General features: G+C 40.6%; 2 protein-coding genes across 8 annotated transcripts in view; one reads left to right on the forward strand and one right to left on the reverse strand.

Moving 5' to 3' along the window:
- LOC147651185 (uncharacterized) overlaps positions 1–16,069 on the forward strand; it is a 32,962-nt gene that overhangs the window by 7,088 nt on the left and 9,805 nt on the right. For 2 of the 4 annotated variants that reach the window (XM_086843683.1, XM_086843682.1), the window contains exon 4: positions 14,385–14,530. The exons of the other annotated variants lie outside the window; for them this stretch is intronic. In XM_086843683.1, coding sequence (XP_086699809.1) covers positions 14,385–14,387 — 3 coding nt within the window. In that variant the 3' untranslated portion in view covers positions 14,388–14,530. The remainder of the gene's footprint in view (positions 1–14,384; positions 14,531–16,069) is intronic. 4 annotated transcript variants of the gene reach the window in all.
- LOC111933764 (glypican-5-like) overlaps positions 5,956–16,069 on the reverse strand; it is a 370,583-nt gene continuing 360,469 nt past the window's right edge. For all 4 annotated transcript variants that reach the window (XM_086843678.1, XM_086843672.1, XM_086843676.1 and 1 more), the window contains one exon: positions 5,956–9,629. In XM_086843678.1, the coding sequence (XP_086699804.1) occupies positions 9,427–9,629 (203 nt within the window). In that variant the 3' untranslated portion in view covers positions 5,956–9,426. The remainder of the gene's footprint in view (positions 9,630–16,069) is intronic.

Consider the following 16,069-nt stretch of genomic DNA (forward strand, 5'->3'; position numbering starts at 1 on the left):
AACTCGTCAGATCTGATGTATTCTGAGTATTTTTGGAAAATACGTACGGAATCAGGTGAGAAGCAGAGTCTTTAAATAACCCTACAAATGTGAAGAGTCAAAGAAGCACTTTTAACACATCTTTGGGAAAAGAAACAACATCCTTTGAAGTGGAGGCAGGTTGGATTTCAGAATGAAGCAGCTTTGCAGATTTAGACACCTGCTTAATTAGAAGATGAATGTGAAATCCTTAAAAGGCTTTTATGAGGCAGCACTTCAGAGAACAAGCATCCCTTTAGCATCGGCAGAGAAGAGCTGTTGGCTGTTATCTTTGGAGCTGGGTCAAAACCGAATATATTAGCAAAAAGCACTCTCCATACATGGTGGGATGAGCTGTATGCAATTCCTGGACCTCAAATAGGAAGCATTTTGAAAGAATCAGGAACAGCTGGAGTTGTGGATGCTTTAGGAGGTAACACGCAAATCATTATGCAATCAAAAAACAAACCAACTGAGAAAAAAATGGGTAGGTAGACAGGAGGCACACAGTCATGTAAACACAATCAAGTAAAATCTTATTCATGATACTGTTGTGCTTCAGTGATCTGTCCTACAGTCTTCAACCAATAGTACCAGAACAGGAAGTAAATGAGATAAAACCTTTCCCACCAATTTCTAAGCAGGAAAAAACCCCATCTGTTTTAACAGAGCAGTGAAGAGAAGCTCATGGAAGTGAGCTTTAAGAAATTCTTGTAATAGCAAAGGTCTCTGCTATGTCACTTCAGGTAGAGACAGCTGGAAAAAAAAAATAAGAGATTTGTTTCCCCCCCGCCCTCAAATGAAGGAAAAAAGTGCAAAGTTTGTAATTGGCAAGTGATGAGAACACAAAGCTGACAGAAGGGAGTTCCCTTTTCTAGGACACTGGCCTATATGAAGACAGAGCAGCAATGTGCTCCTAATCCAAACCAGGGGAAAGGGTTTTGATAGGGCACACAGTGACTGCAAGAACTCTCTCAATAGAGAACTCAGTTCTGACTGTTTATGTACGAATGGCAGCTTTTTGGAAAAGCCCTGCTTGTTGTTGGAGGTGTGTGGCCTTTACCCAGGAGACCACTGCAAGTATTGCATCTCTTCAGAGGTATTGAGAGCTCCCAGGAGAGCAGACACCTTTACCCCTGACTATTCTTATTGCAAGAAAGAAAGAAGAACAATAACGTAGATATGAGCCGAAGAAACAGACCTTTCCTTGCCAGACTATGGCCAAAATACTGAGTTCCTCAGCAGTTCACAAGGTCTGCATCCTTTAGTCAAAGTATCATCTGAACAGATTAAAATATATTTAAGATTTTATAAGCTTTTTAACTTACCCCACTGATGATGAAAAACACTCAGAGGGAAAGAAGAGAAATTTTAATAGACAATGACAATTTCCTGCTGTGGAGTATTTATTTTTATTCCCAATCACAGTTCACTGTCTTTTACAAAGCACGCTGTTTAACTTTTCAAAGTAGCCTTGTTCTTCTTTCAAGACATTGTTTTCAGACTGTATCTTTAAATTGCCTTTATTGTATTCAATGCTGAAAACAAACTGAAGAAAACTGACAAATTTATGCAATAAAAATATAAGCAGATATACTGCAAATAAAACACGTGTTTGGGAAATAGAAATACGTATTAAGAGTTTGAATACAGCTTAAGGCAAAACCAATCTATTCTGAAACTTAAAATACCCAAGATACAACTAATGTAAGATACAAATGGAGCAGCCTATTAATTCGTGTAAAGTAAAATGAACTAAAATAGAGTAGGAGGCCATAAACTAGTTATTTAAAAGCTAAATGGCAAAGCACATATTTTACTAGAGTCTCTATCCCAGTGTAGTGTAAACATTGATGCTGTGTTAGTTCTGATACCAAAGAACAGCAAGTAGCTGTATTATGCAACACAAATTGCAAGGTTTAGTGTGCTGGCTTCCATTTTTATTCCAACAGGGTTCCATAGAATAAGTGGGATGCAATAAACATTTTCTGTAGTATTGCTGCTCCAACAGCCTGCTCCCATCTGCAGCTGCAATGTGTTGGGAGGAGGTTTCAACCCTGTTGCTCATCCCTAATGCAAAAGCTCAAATAAATCACTTAAATGCACCTTCTCATTTTTCAATGAGACCCCCACTGGCTGCACAACTGCTTTGTGGACTTGTCTACAGCTTTTGCCTACACATGGTTTGTAGCTGTGAGCCATAAACCTGAGGGTTTTTTCTAGCCCCAAAACAGAAGTAAAGGGTAGATGTGCTCTTCCATGACCATCAAGTAAACTCTTGATGCCCTACTCAGGGGGATCAATGTCTCTGTGAGGCCTAACATCCTGCTTTGATTTCCTTCCAAGGTTGAATATTTAGCATAATACAGAATAATGTTTGTTTCTGCTTAGGAAGAAATTTCACTTCTTTACTATAAAACATCAGGTGGTAGTAACTCAGGAATTTGTCATTTTGCTAATCTGGAATCTCCTGGATAATTTTACCTGAAACTGAATGCAAAGACACACAAGCTTCAGCTGAGGCAGAACACAGCTGCTTGTCCCCTGTGCTGTGTAAGCTTCCCTGAAGACATCAAAGCCACCATCAGTCTTCTCTAATGAGTCTCTCTTCCTTTTTGAGACCAGTTCAAGACCTGGATCCTGTTTTAACATGAAACAGAAAAATCAGGCTTGATCTGCCTCAAAGCTTGATCTCTATCAGCAAACCTTCTCTGAGAAAGAATCTCTACCCCAGGAGATACTCACAGAATAAATATCTCCCTGTAGCCCAGCTACAAGGTGTAGAACCAATTGCTTCTGGAAAAGGCCCCTGCTGTGCCCTAGAAAGGGAAAATGTCAGAAGATTTAGGGCATCCCATGTCTTCCAGATCTGTGTTACAGACATGAGACATGGTCTCATCAGTGGCAGGGGCAGTGCAAAAGTTAAGCAAATTTTGTAATTCCTGCGGTTACTCTTGATTTTCTGCAAAAAGATGGGCAGGAATTCCCATTCTTGGGCTAGATATATACGTCAGGGTAAATTTACATTGTTAAACTAAAATCAAAGGAACTACACTGATTTATAGGAGCTGAAAGTCTGTTCCAATGTTTCATACCTCCAGAAAATTGTCTTTATTTTTGATTTCTCAATTTTGTATGTGAGGAGATTGTGAACAGTTTATTCAGATCTTCTTTTTAGAAAGATCAAATTATTTTTCTCAATATTCTGTGCATTTAAATAGAAAATTACTATTTACCTAGAAGCACCCTTGCAAGATTGAAGCAATCTGGCTTAATTTCCACAAGTTCAACACAGTGTTCTCAACTTCTGAACTGTATATGCGTATACAGAAATATAAAATGACACTTGTATCTATATTCTTGAAGTCTTACTGATTTCCTTTTTCATTACTGTATAAATCAGGCTACAAATCTGGGATACCATACTTAATTATGGGAAAGTGGTATCAGACTTCTTCCATTTTAACTGCATTTAAAATGTCAGTAACTGTTTTAGGTGCAATAGCCTAAAAGCCCGGCCTAGCATATAAACCCAGAAGATGTATGAAAACGTGCTTTTTCATTCCCCTGAAAAGCAATTTTTACAACTGTGTATTTGCAAGGAGTTCAAAAAACTAGCAATGCATTTATTTTTTAAATGAAATGTCCATAGCCTGTAGAATAATTCAAACAGGTGCTAATTAGGTGTACAGAAAGGCCACTGAGGACAATTTATATATCTCCCTGCAAGAGAAAAAAAAAAACCTGAATAAATATTAATTGCTTATATTATGCAACTAATTATTTTTAAGATGACACTAAATTAACTGCAAATATTATAATTACAAAGTACTGGGTAATTTACTAAAGATTAATTGAAATGATTAAGTGCAAACAGCATAATTTTGCAAGGTGGTATTAACACTTTGTGCATGGAAATAAGAGACCAGCGTGGTTGTTGGTGGGTATTTAATGAAGCACCAGTGACCTCTCTTTGATGTGCTCTTCTCCTGGAAGGGAATGGCAGGATTTCCATGAGGGGAAATCCTTGTAGTGTTGGTATTGACCAGAATGCCTAAACCAGTCTATTTAAGGACAGTGACATGGAGTGAAACAAAAATATTGCATGTCTGCCTGTCCAGCAGCCTCTTCTGAAAGCTGCAGCAATTGCAGCTGCTTCCTGAGTAAGGACTGAAGCAGCTGCACGTGCATTTGGAATGCATTCCTTGCAAACAGCAAAAGGACATCCACTGCAAGCAAGATATTGGAAATATCACTGTGCAGCAATAGTTTTAATTCACTTTGCTGAATTCAGTAGCAGCTTCCTGCATGCAGGCTTTGTGTGTGAAAGTGGAATGGTGATGGACCTGGAGAAGGGAGAGGGACTCGAAAAATTGTTCTAGACCACCATGGGTGATTTCTTTCCTAGGAGTATTCTTTTTGTTAAATGCAAGACCTTTTTCTGAATTTATTCTCTATTTATTACAATCTCTCACCCAGCATTTATTTTTTTGGTGGCTTAATATTTAATACAATTCAAATGGAGTTATTTAGAGAGCAACAATGGAAAACAGAAGATAATTCAGTATTGAGAATAATTCTAGACTGCTGAGGCAATGGGAGGAAGATATACTTGTGTTCTTTTTGACTAACACATGGCAGAGCAGTAATGACATGGACTGGAAGACGTTCCACTTTTCACTGACACGTATGCCATATGTCATTACAAGAAGCACCGAGAGTAGTGAGATGCTATAAATGAAAATAAATGCTTTGTACTTATGGCCAGTTGTAACATTAAGCACTTAAGAGTGTGCAAGATTGGAAATGTCTCCTACAGAACTAAACTTGACTATGTGAGGAGACATGAGGAAAGCAAGCTTATCAATTGATTTCCACTTTTAAATGGGTAGAGTGCTTATCTATTTCCAATAAAAAGCTGAAATCCCTCTGACATCATGCTAGCTAGGAAATTTGACTCTTTAACGTGAAGAGTTCAATTCAGGAACTAGGAACTTTCTGGATTTTTTTGTCCTAGTCAGTATCTCAGTTCAAAAACACATTTAGGGGTGTGTTTCAGCTCCTTTCATTTGAACAGACCTTTCTTCAACCTAATAATGTGTAATACTGAATAACTCAGTTAATATGAGCAAAAAGGCTTGACTAATATTTAAATCAAGTCTGTACACAACATCCATTAGGCCAACATGGAGAAGACTCATACAGGATGAGAGAGTCAAATTTAAATCTTTTCTATATGTTGCAATCTTGGTTTCAAAAGGAAACAGGGCTATTTTAATCACAGATCTAAGAGATCAGAGAGATGTGAATCTCACAGCCAGACACCCACACACAGAGCCTCTGAAGTCAACACAGCTGGACAGTATTATTTGTGTGCCCTTATCAAGCTCTGACAGACATTTTTACCTCAAAAGGTTCATTACTGAGACATCAGAATCACAGCTCCTTATGCAATAACGAAGTTGCACCAGAAGACAGGGCACAGCACTGGCAATGTGCAAGCCAGAAAAAAGTGTGAGAGGCCAGACTGTGTAAAGCATCTAAACTGCAAAAAAAGTCCAATTCCTAGCAGGTGGCTGTGAAGTTGTCTGAAAGTGCAGTCTCTTGATTCTCTGCTGCTCTTTGCCTGGCCAGTCTCCAAGAGATGATTTGGAGAGGTGTAAAAGCTGCTTGGAATTAGCTGAGAACACTGGGCTCAGGGCTCAGAGCAGCCAGCTGGAGGCTGCCATGCCCTGGCACCCTGCAGCCACCCACGCCTGTGCCCACCCACACTCATCCTCCTCATGTGCTTTCACAGCCAGGAAGGGCACTGGAAACCCACAGGCCTGAGCCTCTTACAGGAGCACAGAGCCTGAAGAGCAGTGAAACACTAAGAAGTGACACTGTGCCCATGGCAGCTTTGTCTGATTTGGTAAAAAGCCTGCATCACTCCCAAGAGAAAATTGTACATTGATTTTACTCACAAATGTATGACAGCAGTTATTTTCCAACGCTGGCATTCACAAATGTGGGCACAGCAAAATATTCAAAGAAAGTCATAGCAAAACAATAAACAATCAGAAAGCAGTGGCTAAATACAATTCATAACTGTTAGGCAAGGCTATAGCAATGTTCTTAGACTGGTACCTTATTTTACACTGAGATTACATATACAAGTTCAAAAGTATTTTGAATTTAGACCTTTGTAATTACATCATAATTACAGTGTCCTGGGTAACAAACTAAGACTTTGTAAAGCAGGTATCTTATTCATCTGAAAATGAATGCTTCCTTTATCTGACACAGCCAGTTGGTTTTGCTTATGCTGGTATAGATGGTTTGTTGGATGGAAAACATTCTTTTTGAAATATGTAAATGCAACTGATCTTGAGGGAGAAAAATAATCATAAACCACTAGTAAAAAGAAACTGCACTGCCCTTTAAAATGGCACCATTTTTGATGCTCACTGTGAACATATTTCATGCTGGTTTGACCAGTACTCTTCTTACAGTGTAGAAGTGTTTTTGCATGAAATGTATTAAGTGATGTAGAGCCCTCTTCCCTCATTCTGCATCAAGTTGTGCCTAAAAAAATATTGTTTGAGTCCAAGGAAATGAGTTGATTCTATCTCATCCCATGAGTTGAACTTGTTGTGTTTTGTTATAGAAACTTTTAAAGGGTTTACTTGTTGAATACACACATTTGCCAACCAATCCCCAAATCCAAACCCTTGATTTTTCAGAGGTTTCTGTTTAGCCAAATGATGACATTTAGCAACAACAAATAACCCCCTGAGTGAATTATCACATATTTGCTCCTGGGGGCCTTCTGCTGAACACGTGGCTGGTGGGATCGCCGCTGAAACCTTTTCCAGAACAGACCTCAGACACACACACCTGGCTCTGGCTCTTCGAGTTCCCTCTCTGCAGGTGAGGAAAACCTGGGAACTCCAAACTGCACAGCTGACATCTGCCAGGATTGGAGCCCAGCCCTGAAACTCCTATCCATAGGAATTCTGACTGACACTTTCAGGGCCTGAAGGATGACTGAGCACTCTAAGTGTGAGGACACCAAATGGGGCTGGAATTGCTGCAGTGAGGCCACAGTGCTTGGTGTGAGCTGGGGGCGGGTGCTGAGTGTGAGCAGCCAGGCCCATCTCTGTGTGCACACACAGCTCCTGTCTGACTCAGCACCACAGTGCAGGATTCTGACAGGCATTACAGAGTCCTTCCACTGCACAAACGATGGGACCTGCACGCCTCTGCAGGTAAAACAGCACTTTTCCAAAGGGCACCAGAAATGAATACAAAAACCAGCATTTTTAATTAATGTTCCATAGATTGGTGCAGCTCACAAACCCTGGAAAACACAGGACAGCCGTTTCAATACGTTTGGGAAAACTGATTTTCACTGATTGGACTGGGAAGCACTCCTTAGTGATACTAATATCCTTACCATTGTGAAAAAATCAGAGTTAAAATATAAAATATTTAATGTAAATATCTTCTCCATTTTACCTCTGTAACACTAAAATCAAATTATCTTTTAGAAAATTTAGCTGCTGCCACTTCAGAGACGCTGCCTTTGCAGCTGGGTGCATCCATGGCTCTGATCATACCTTTATGTCATAAATATGATCTCGGAACCAAATCTGGAAATGAAACTCAAGCCCCACGTTTGCAAACATAATTAGACATGTTCACTGATGCTGTCTGGAAATGTGTGAGCGTAGTGAGCTTTGTTGACTTACTGTGTGCTTGTTCTGTACTATTGTCACCTCCTGTGTGGTGACACCCAGCAGTAATCCTGGCCCATGGCACCTTCTTTGAGTCAGGCTTCTAGAATCAAAGGTGCCAATAAAATGCCTGAAGCTGGTTAGTGAGATCCAGGGCTCCTCCTCTGAGTAATCTCAGTGACTGGGTAACGCCAACTATCAAAGAGATGTCTTACAAAAAGCCAAAGGCAAGTGTTTTACATTAAATCTTACAAAACTGTACATAAGAATAGTCTACAACATGAAAATGGCCATTAAACGTTGTAACAGTTATGTAATAATTCTAATGTTTCATATATTTATCATATTAATCACTGTATTAATACAGTTGTGTTTGTATACATATATTCAATGGCACTGTAAACAGTTGTTGGAAAACACACATTAACTCTTAACCCATTAGAAGTTATTATAGTACTTTTTCATCCAAAAAGTTAAAATGCATCAATGTATCATTGACTTAAAAAAAATAGCCTTGTAATATAATGCACATTTGACATTTTCTAGGGTAGCAATCAAGATGAAGCATAACAGAGAATGTTCTAGATTTCAGAATGTTTTACATTTACACCTAATGTGATACAAAAATTTTAAACAGTAAATGTAATTAAATAATACACAGTTTATGAAACAGTTCATTTCAGAGATCCATAATACACAAAATCTAGTTAGTGTCTAATGGGAATTCCCAATAATTTATATCTCTGGGATCTTTATGGAAAACTTACGTTGGTTTCTATGTAACATCTCATAGGCAAAGTAAGTTTGAACTGAATTTTTTTTCTTTTTCCTTTTCTGTACAGAGCTGCATTCAAGTGGATAAAACATTTTTATGTTTATTTATGTTTCCCTTTGCTGGACATTCATCCAATAAGCCTTGAGCATATGCTTAAGCATCTGGTAATGACATTTTGTGGGGCAGGGAAACTCACTATCTATGTCCCTCAGTAAACAAAGTGGTTCTATTTTTTTCCACAGTTAAGGCAACTATACTGATATATTAGACACACCATATGTTTTTATGTCGCTTCCTACAATCTAAACAGTAAGAGTGAAAAGAAGTTTCAAACATGCTTTGATCTTCTTGACCATTTAGGAATTTCACCAAGCTGGTAGAGAGCTCTTCACCGTACGGGGAGCAACCTGGTACCGGGGCTGGCACTCGCTGATCTTTAAGGTCCATCCCAGCCCCATAACATTCTGGGATTCTATGAACTGTAGCACAGCTTGTTAGCTGTTCACTAAAAAAACAAAGTATGGATTGCCTTGAATTTGAAGACTGACCACTCATATAACTTACCAGAAAAATTAAACAAAAAACAGCCAGTCAGAGTCTAGCGAACGAAATCGATAAAAACAGTAACGCACACATTCACAATTTCTGTGTTTTCAGTTATTTCTACCCCATAACTTAAGCTACTCAGACCCTTGTGATCATCCTCGCTGTACCTTGGGTGGGCTTTGCCAAAGGCTATCTTCAGACATTTTAAGTGATGACACTTGGTATCTGCCAACTCCAGCATTTCACTTCTTATTTATCCTAACAAATCACATCAACTAGAGAGCCATTTCCATTTGTTTCCCGCCGGGTAAGGCTGCAGGTATCAATGACAGTGAACAGGAGCACTAGCACAGCATCTGCAGGGCAATGCAGCTACAGGGGACAGAGCCACAGAGCTGCCAGTGCTGCCAGAACAGCGAGGGAGGGACTCAGGGCTGGGCTGCTCCCATTTCCAGTTACACTGTGTTTGGAGGATGACTTGACAATGCTTGTGGTGGTTGTGGTGTCAATCTTTTTCACGGTTGGTTTTAGTTCGTTTCTGTTTTCTGGATGGGTTTTCTTGTCCTTGAGTACATCTGGAAACATGAAATTAAACATGAGGTTAATCACACATCTTTTAAATAGTGCTTGAACGTATTTTAAATATTGCTGGAACATGTTGTACACTCACTCTGAGTAACTGAAACATGGATGGACACTGATGGGGCACTTGCACTCATTTTAGTTGGGCTCAGCGTGACTGCTCCGTCCTCAGCACCCCCTGTTCTGCTCAACAAGTCTTCTCTGCCTGCCTGGCTCTCCTTGGCTGCTCACAGACACAGCCTGAGCAGAATAATAGGTATTCTGCATTGCAGTGCCTGGGTTCAGAACCTGATCTTCTCTCACAGAAAGTACCTTGAGTTTCACCTGGGCTGGGAACCAGCTCATGCTTTAAAATGTGGTGCTAGGATCGAGTGGTTTTGTAACACATCACACTGAAACACCCTCCAGGCTGCTGGGCTGCTGCTGGAGATTGGATATTGACTTAACAGAATCCCAGAAGGATTTGGGTTGGAAGGGACCTTAAAGATCACTTTGTTCCACCCCCCTGCCATGGCCAGGGACATCTTCCACTGTCCCAGGCTGCTCCAAGCCCCATCCAGCCTGGCCTGGGACATTTCCAGGGCTGGGGCATCCACAGCTTCTCTGGGCAACCTGTGCCAGGGCCTCTCCACCCTCTGAGTACAGAACTTTTTTCTAGTATTTAACCTAAATCTCTGCTATTTTCATTTCAAATCACTAGCCCTCATCCTTTTCACTGTCTCCCTGTGTAAAGGGTCACTCTCCCCATTTTTTGTAAGTCTCCTTTAAGCACTGGAAGGCTTCTCCTTCCAGATGCATTTTGAGGCAATTCCATGTATTTTTATATAAAGAATTGGATTCAGAAGAAAGTAGGAGTAGCCCTTTATTGCAAAAACATGGATTTTTTTAAAAGGGAGAAAATAATAAATCTTCAGTTATGTAGACATTTCCAAGCTATTTGCAAATATTACTGAGACCATATTGTCCTTAAACCCTCTCACTGGCATTGTGAAGAAATAACAAACAAACAAACAAACAAAAGGACTGTTTCATCGGCTGAAGGGATGATGATTTTATAGTCAATCTATAAAAGTATAGCTGAGTGCTCAGAAAGAACAAATGCCTACCTAGAAGAATTTATAATTAACAATAAATGCTCAGGTCCAAGTTTAAAGGATTTGTGATACTAATGAATGCAGTGCACATACAAAAGAAAGCAAAAGGCATGGATTTGTAATGCAGATGAAACAGCAGTCCAATCTTAAAATGAAAACTCTGAATCACAGAAGCAAGTTCCTGGCAGAAACTGGAAAGATGGAAAGTATTCCAGAAATGTAAATGCAATCTGAGATCATTGTCTGCATGTCAGTAGTTCTGAAGAACCATCAATAAATTCACTTGATACTAAAAATGAGCTATTGTATTGGGAAAGCACACATTGTTCTTTTGCCAGAATAAACTGCAGAAGAAATGCAATGAATTCCTCCATTTTACCATAATATCAACATTAATCCTGGAGGAATGTGTGATTCCTACACCTGACTCAAGAGGGACTGCAGTGAAGGGACAGCAGCTGGCAAGGCACACTTTGGGAAAAGGGAATTCTGACATTTTGCTCAAAATTCCTTATGGCAAAGTGCAGGCAGAGCTTCTCTGTGATTCCCACTTGCAGTGGAGCTCACAGAAAGGAGGGGGAGAAAAAGCATGCTCAAATTGTTTAGAAAATATCAGTATTCTGAGGACATTTAAAGAAAAATGGACAACCTTCAGACTGTCATTAAAGTAAATTAAGAATAAATCATGGAAATAGGTGTGTTCTGACACTGCCTCGAGTCCTTTCCATCACTGTCACTCTCCTTTGCAACTGCTGTAAAGGCACTATTTCTCTGCTGCCTCTTATATCATCCCAGCCTGCTGACTTCAGCTCTCTGGGGCCAGCTGATTAAATTAAGCCCTCACTCAGGTAAATCTATTCCCCTCTTTCAGCTGGCTATGTCCAGCATTGTAACTTGATTGGCGTCTATAAATCGGCCAGACTGAAATGTATTAATTCGTTTATTTCCTTACTATTGACTTGAACAGAAATCTAAGGTAAGATTTAATGCTATCAGAGAGAATGTTGGTTTTTAAAAGCTTTCCTCTCAGTGACTGCTTAATGCACTACATAACAAGCGTTAAATAATACATTAGAAACTTCTGCCTTCATCCTTTCCAGGGGAAGGACTCCATTCTGAATTCTCTCTCTGTCTTCACAGCAGAGGATCTTCCCATGCTATTCGTGGCCAGTTCTAATTTGGGATCTAATTGTGCAAAATTGGCATTTTATTTAAAATGCTCTGTTTTCTCCTTTCTTAAAAATAAATAAAAATAGCTTAACTTTCAATTCAGTTCAAAATATTTTTCAATCCTCTATTTGGTTTCTAAGGCACAAATTTCAACAGTATCAAGATTTCCCGTTTTATTCCAGTTTCCTCAGAGTTCCTGTTGCTTACTCACTCCACGATTTTGGCTGAGAGACTCTGAGTTAAATGAGTTTTCCCTCTTAAATCTTTTTCTCTGAGTCAGAGATGGTTATGTTCAGTCTACTGCTGACATTCAAAAGGCAAAAAAGCACTGATCATGCTAGGAAAGAAAAAAGTGTTAGTGTGAAGACTAGCACAGAAATGAAACCTCAGTCTCAACACAGCAAACCCCAGATGTTCAGCGCCCATGAATCCGGAGTATGACTTGATAAAAGCAGCCCACCAAACCCCACAGCTGTGCTTTGTTCTCCTGTTTACCTTCTGTGTTTTAAAGGCTTTATGGTTGCCCATTAGAAGCTTTTTCCATCGCTAGAAACTTCCTTCCACCATCAGTCCCTCTCTCCTTTCCAGGAATGAGGTGGTGGAACTCTCTGAAGGTTCAGCTCAGCCTGACAGTGGGCTGAATTTGGACACTGGCACATGAATATTGTTCAGTGCTGATCATCTACCACTGCCCCATGGTGCTGGTACAGCCGCTGCAGGGGCGGCTGTGCTGTTCCCTCATCCTTCTCTCGGTGAGAATATTCAAATCCTGCCAGCAAGGGAGCTTAGGGGAGGCAGCTGACTGCCAAGGCAGCCTTTCTGAGCAGCCTTTCAGGACTCCTGCCGAGGACAGGGTCTGCTGGGGTCACTGAAGGTGGCTCACAGTTCCTCCAGACCCCGTGATTACAGCTCAGGGATTGAGTCCACTTCCTTAGCTGAACTCTCATCTGTGTTAACTGCTGCTAAATTCACATCTTGACAGTATAAACAAAACACAGAATGAAAATGACTTGACCTCACTGTTTAGAGTGTTCAGGATTATCTTCACCTCCGAGATGTAACCGCAGATTGCTGCCCAGAAACGCACGTGCTGCTCCGACGGCACCGAGCTACTCATAAATACCTCTATGGATCAATAGTGTTCCTCAGAGAGACCAGCTTAGGATGGCAGGAGAACCAAAAATGTCACTGACATCTAATTTAAGAACAGGAAACCTCCCTATAGCGAGGGCTAATTATGCCTTTCAAACGCATTCAGTGAGTTACATATTAAATACACTGAATTGGAGGCGGTAAAGATTCCGGGGCAAAACATTGCTGTTATAAGTTTTTTAGGTTATTACCAGGTCATCAGACAGAAGTTCAAGTCATATTGGCACCCAAGATGGCAGTTCCCCCTTCCTAGGCCAAATGATTTGCAGTTTGCTACTGCTAGGGATTATTAAAGATGTAGCTGTTTATTGGTGTTCTTGCATGCTATTGCTGTCTAGTGAGCGGTATCAGCAGGGGCTGCTTTAATCTGTTTCCTACTGTCCTGCCAAGGGATGAACAAGTTCAGCTACTTAACAGAAACCTCCTTCCATTTTTGTCCTTCTCTTGATCTGATTTGTGCTCAGTCCTTTCTGTGTGATGGTAAACGAGTGGATCTCTGCTTGTCAGGCACTGCACTTGTGACTGCCCAACAGCCTTTGTGCCTCTAAGGCTGCAGATCCTTTCACCAGACAGGGGTACAGCCCCTGGGAGGGGAGGCTGAATAAAAACAAACCAGAGAGATTTGCCAGAGCAGTCCTGTAAATGTTAATTACAGCAGCCTGGTTTCTAATGGAGCGGGGCACTGGCAGCAGAGGATCCGTGCTCATCAATCCACCGTGCCCGTAGCGTGCGGATTCTGGACACGGTTCCATGCTTTAACCAGGAGCTGCTGGAGAGAACTTTCAACCCAGCTATTTGGGGAGACAAAAGAAGCAGAGATTGTTTATTTCTGCTTTCCCCATGTTAATTATATCAAGTCAGACCTGTCCGTTTCTTTATAGACTTTCATGCAAACACTGTGCTTTGAAAAGACAGACTGTCAGCATCTACGATAGCAAATTAATGCCTCGGTCTTGAATGCCTCATCATGGGTGTAATGACACTCATAATGCAGGGCTGAAGTGAACTGGTCAGCACCTGCAGTTACTCTCCATGTTGGAGCTCAGTTGCTTGATAAATTTCCCTTCGATCACAGGCTTGGGTTTGGCTGACAGCTTCATAAGAAAATTAAAGCTAGGTGCAACTTGGTGGAACAGGCTCTTAAATTACAGTAGATGCTGCAGTGTTATTATTAGCTTTTTATCACTTTGGGTAGCAAAAGCTGAAATTACTTTTACATATTCAAAGGAAGAAGCTCTGAAATTGCAAAACAATGCTGTCGCCATAAAATGTACCAGCAATTTCCAAATAATCCATTATCCTGACATTAAGACCTGCACTAATTATTTCTAGTAACAGCTGCAGCAGACAAAGGGAAACAGGAATGCTGTGGAAATGGGAATGTGAGAACTCCTAAAGTATTCTAACTCGTGATGCAGTTCTCCAAATTCTGGAGTCTGTTATTCTGGAGTCATCTGTATACTACCAGTCAGTAAAAGGTGGGTGTAATGCATGCTTTGTGGAGCCAGAAGAAGTGAGCAATGAACAGCTCTGTATGTACTGTTCTACCATTTTCTATTTCAGCCTGAGAACGTGCTGTCCAGAGAAGCCTTTTCCCCACACACCTTTTTATGGAAACCTGGTTTTGGGAGGAAAAAACCCCAAATTCTTTAATTAGAAAAAGAAAGAACTCCAGGAGTTTCAAGTGCACAGAGCACTCTCCCCACTGAACTCCTGAGTGGCGCTTAGTTCAGGCCAGCCTTTCCAGGTGACCTGTGGGACAAGATTATGGGGGTAAACTGATGTGTCCCAGTTTGATTCTGAGATCTTTCCATTTCTCTTCTTAAGAAGTTTCTCTTTTTTTTTTTAAAGAATGAGTGGGGGGATAATCATGAACTGGGACCAGGATTATCTATGTACAGGTTTTAATTCTATATTAAGCTCTGTGTGATCTTTGGCAGATTGCCATTCCCTGTGGAGCAGTGAGAGAACTACTTTATTTCCTGCACATTTTGTGCATCCTGGATGTAAATTCTTCCATCTGAGAGCCATGCCTACTCTCCTAAAGAAATAACATTGGCTGGAGCCTTCAGGAACTAACTCCAATGCAATAAAGAAAAGGCAAGAACAACCATGCGACAGTCTGAGACGTCAGGTGCCTAGAAGCCACGCTGACATGAAATGGTGGCTCCTTTTCCTAAGCAATCTCAGTCCATACACATCTGAGTGCAATATATACCTGTGTGGAGAGAACAGGACATGATCTCAGCTGTCCTGCTCTAAGGAAACCTGTCACTGCATGTGTTTGGCTTTTGCTATACAGTGGCCATAGCAAACCCAGCAGGATTTTCAGGAGCCACAATATAACTGTATTAGTTCTGGATTTAGAAGTAAACCCACACGTAGAACTGCCTCAGCTCTTGCCATGGTAAATGTCAAGCAAGAACAATCCATCTTTTCCTTGGGAAGAAATAATTGAACCTAACAGACTTCTTGTGATTCAGCAGTACTTCCATTAATCAATCAGTCATTTGCAAGAAAAGGTTTTGTCATTTTGTTTATATTAATATGGGACTTATTCAAACGCAGACAAGCTAAAAGTATAAGCTTAAAACATGCCAAACATCTTTTACATTTCCTGGAAACATCTGTTTTTAGTCTAGTCCTAGGCACGTGTTTGTGGTTGCATGTTTATGCTTGTTTAGTTTGCCAGATACCCCGTACGTAGTGCAGCACAGCTGACACGATATCCTGAAACACAGCATGGAAGTATCTGTAAAACATGATGTTCCCAGTAAATCTGTGGAACATTTGTTGTAACCTTCTTGTAATAAAAGAAACAACTCAAAAGCCCTTTGACAGCCTTCTGCCTTCACTGTATGGTGCAATTAATTAGCTAAGTTTGGAAATTGTGTACATGCCTCACTGGTAATATCAGGAAGACTGAGAGCGATCCTGATTCCGCATGCCTCACATGCTCCAAACTCCTATTAAACTTAATGGGAGTTTGGGGGGATGAGAGGAATGCAGGGCTGACC

This window comes from Cyanistes caeruleus, chromosome 10 (assembly GCF_971803275.1).
Source record: "Cyanistes caeruleus chromosome 10, bCyaCae1.hap1.1, whole genome shotgun sequence".
Lineage (NCBI taxonomy): Eukaryota > Metazoa > Chordata > Aves > Passeriformes > Paridae > Cyanistes > Cyanistes caeruleus.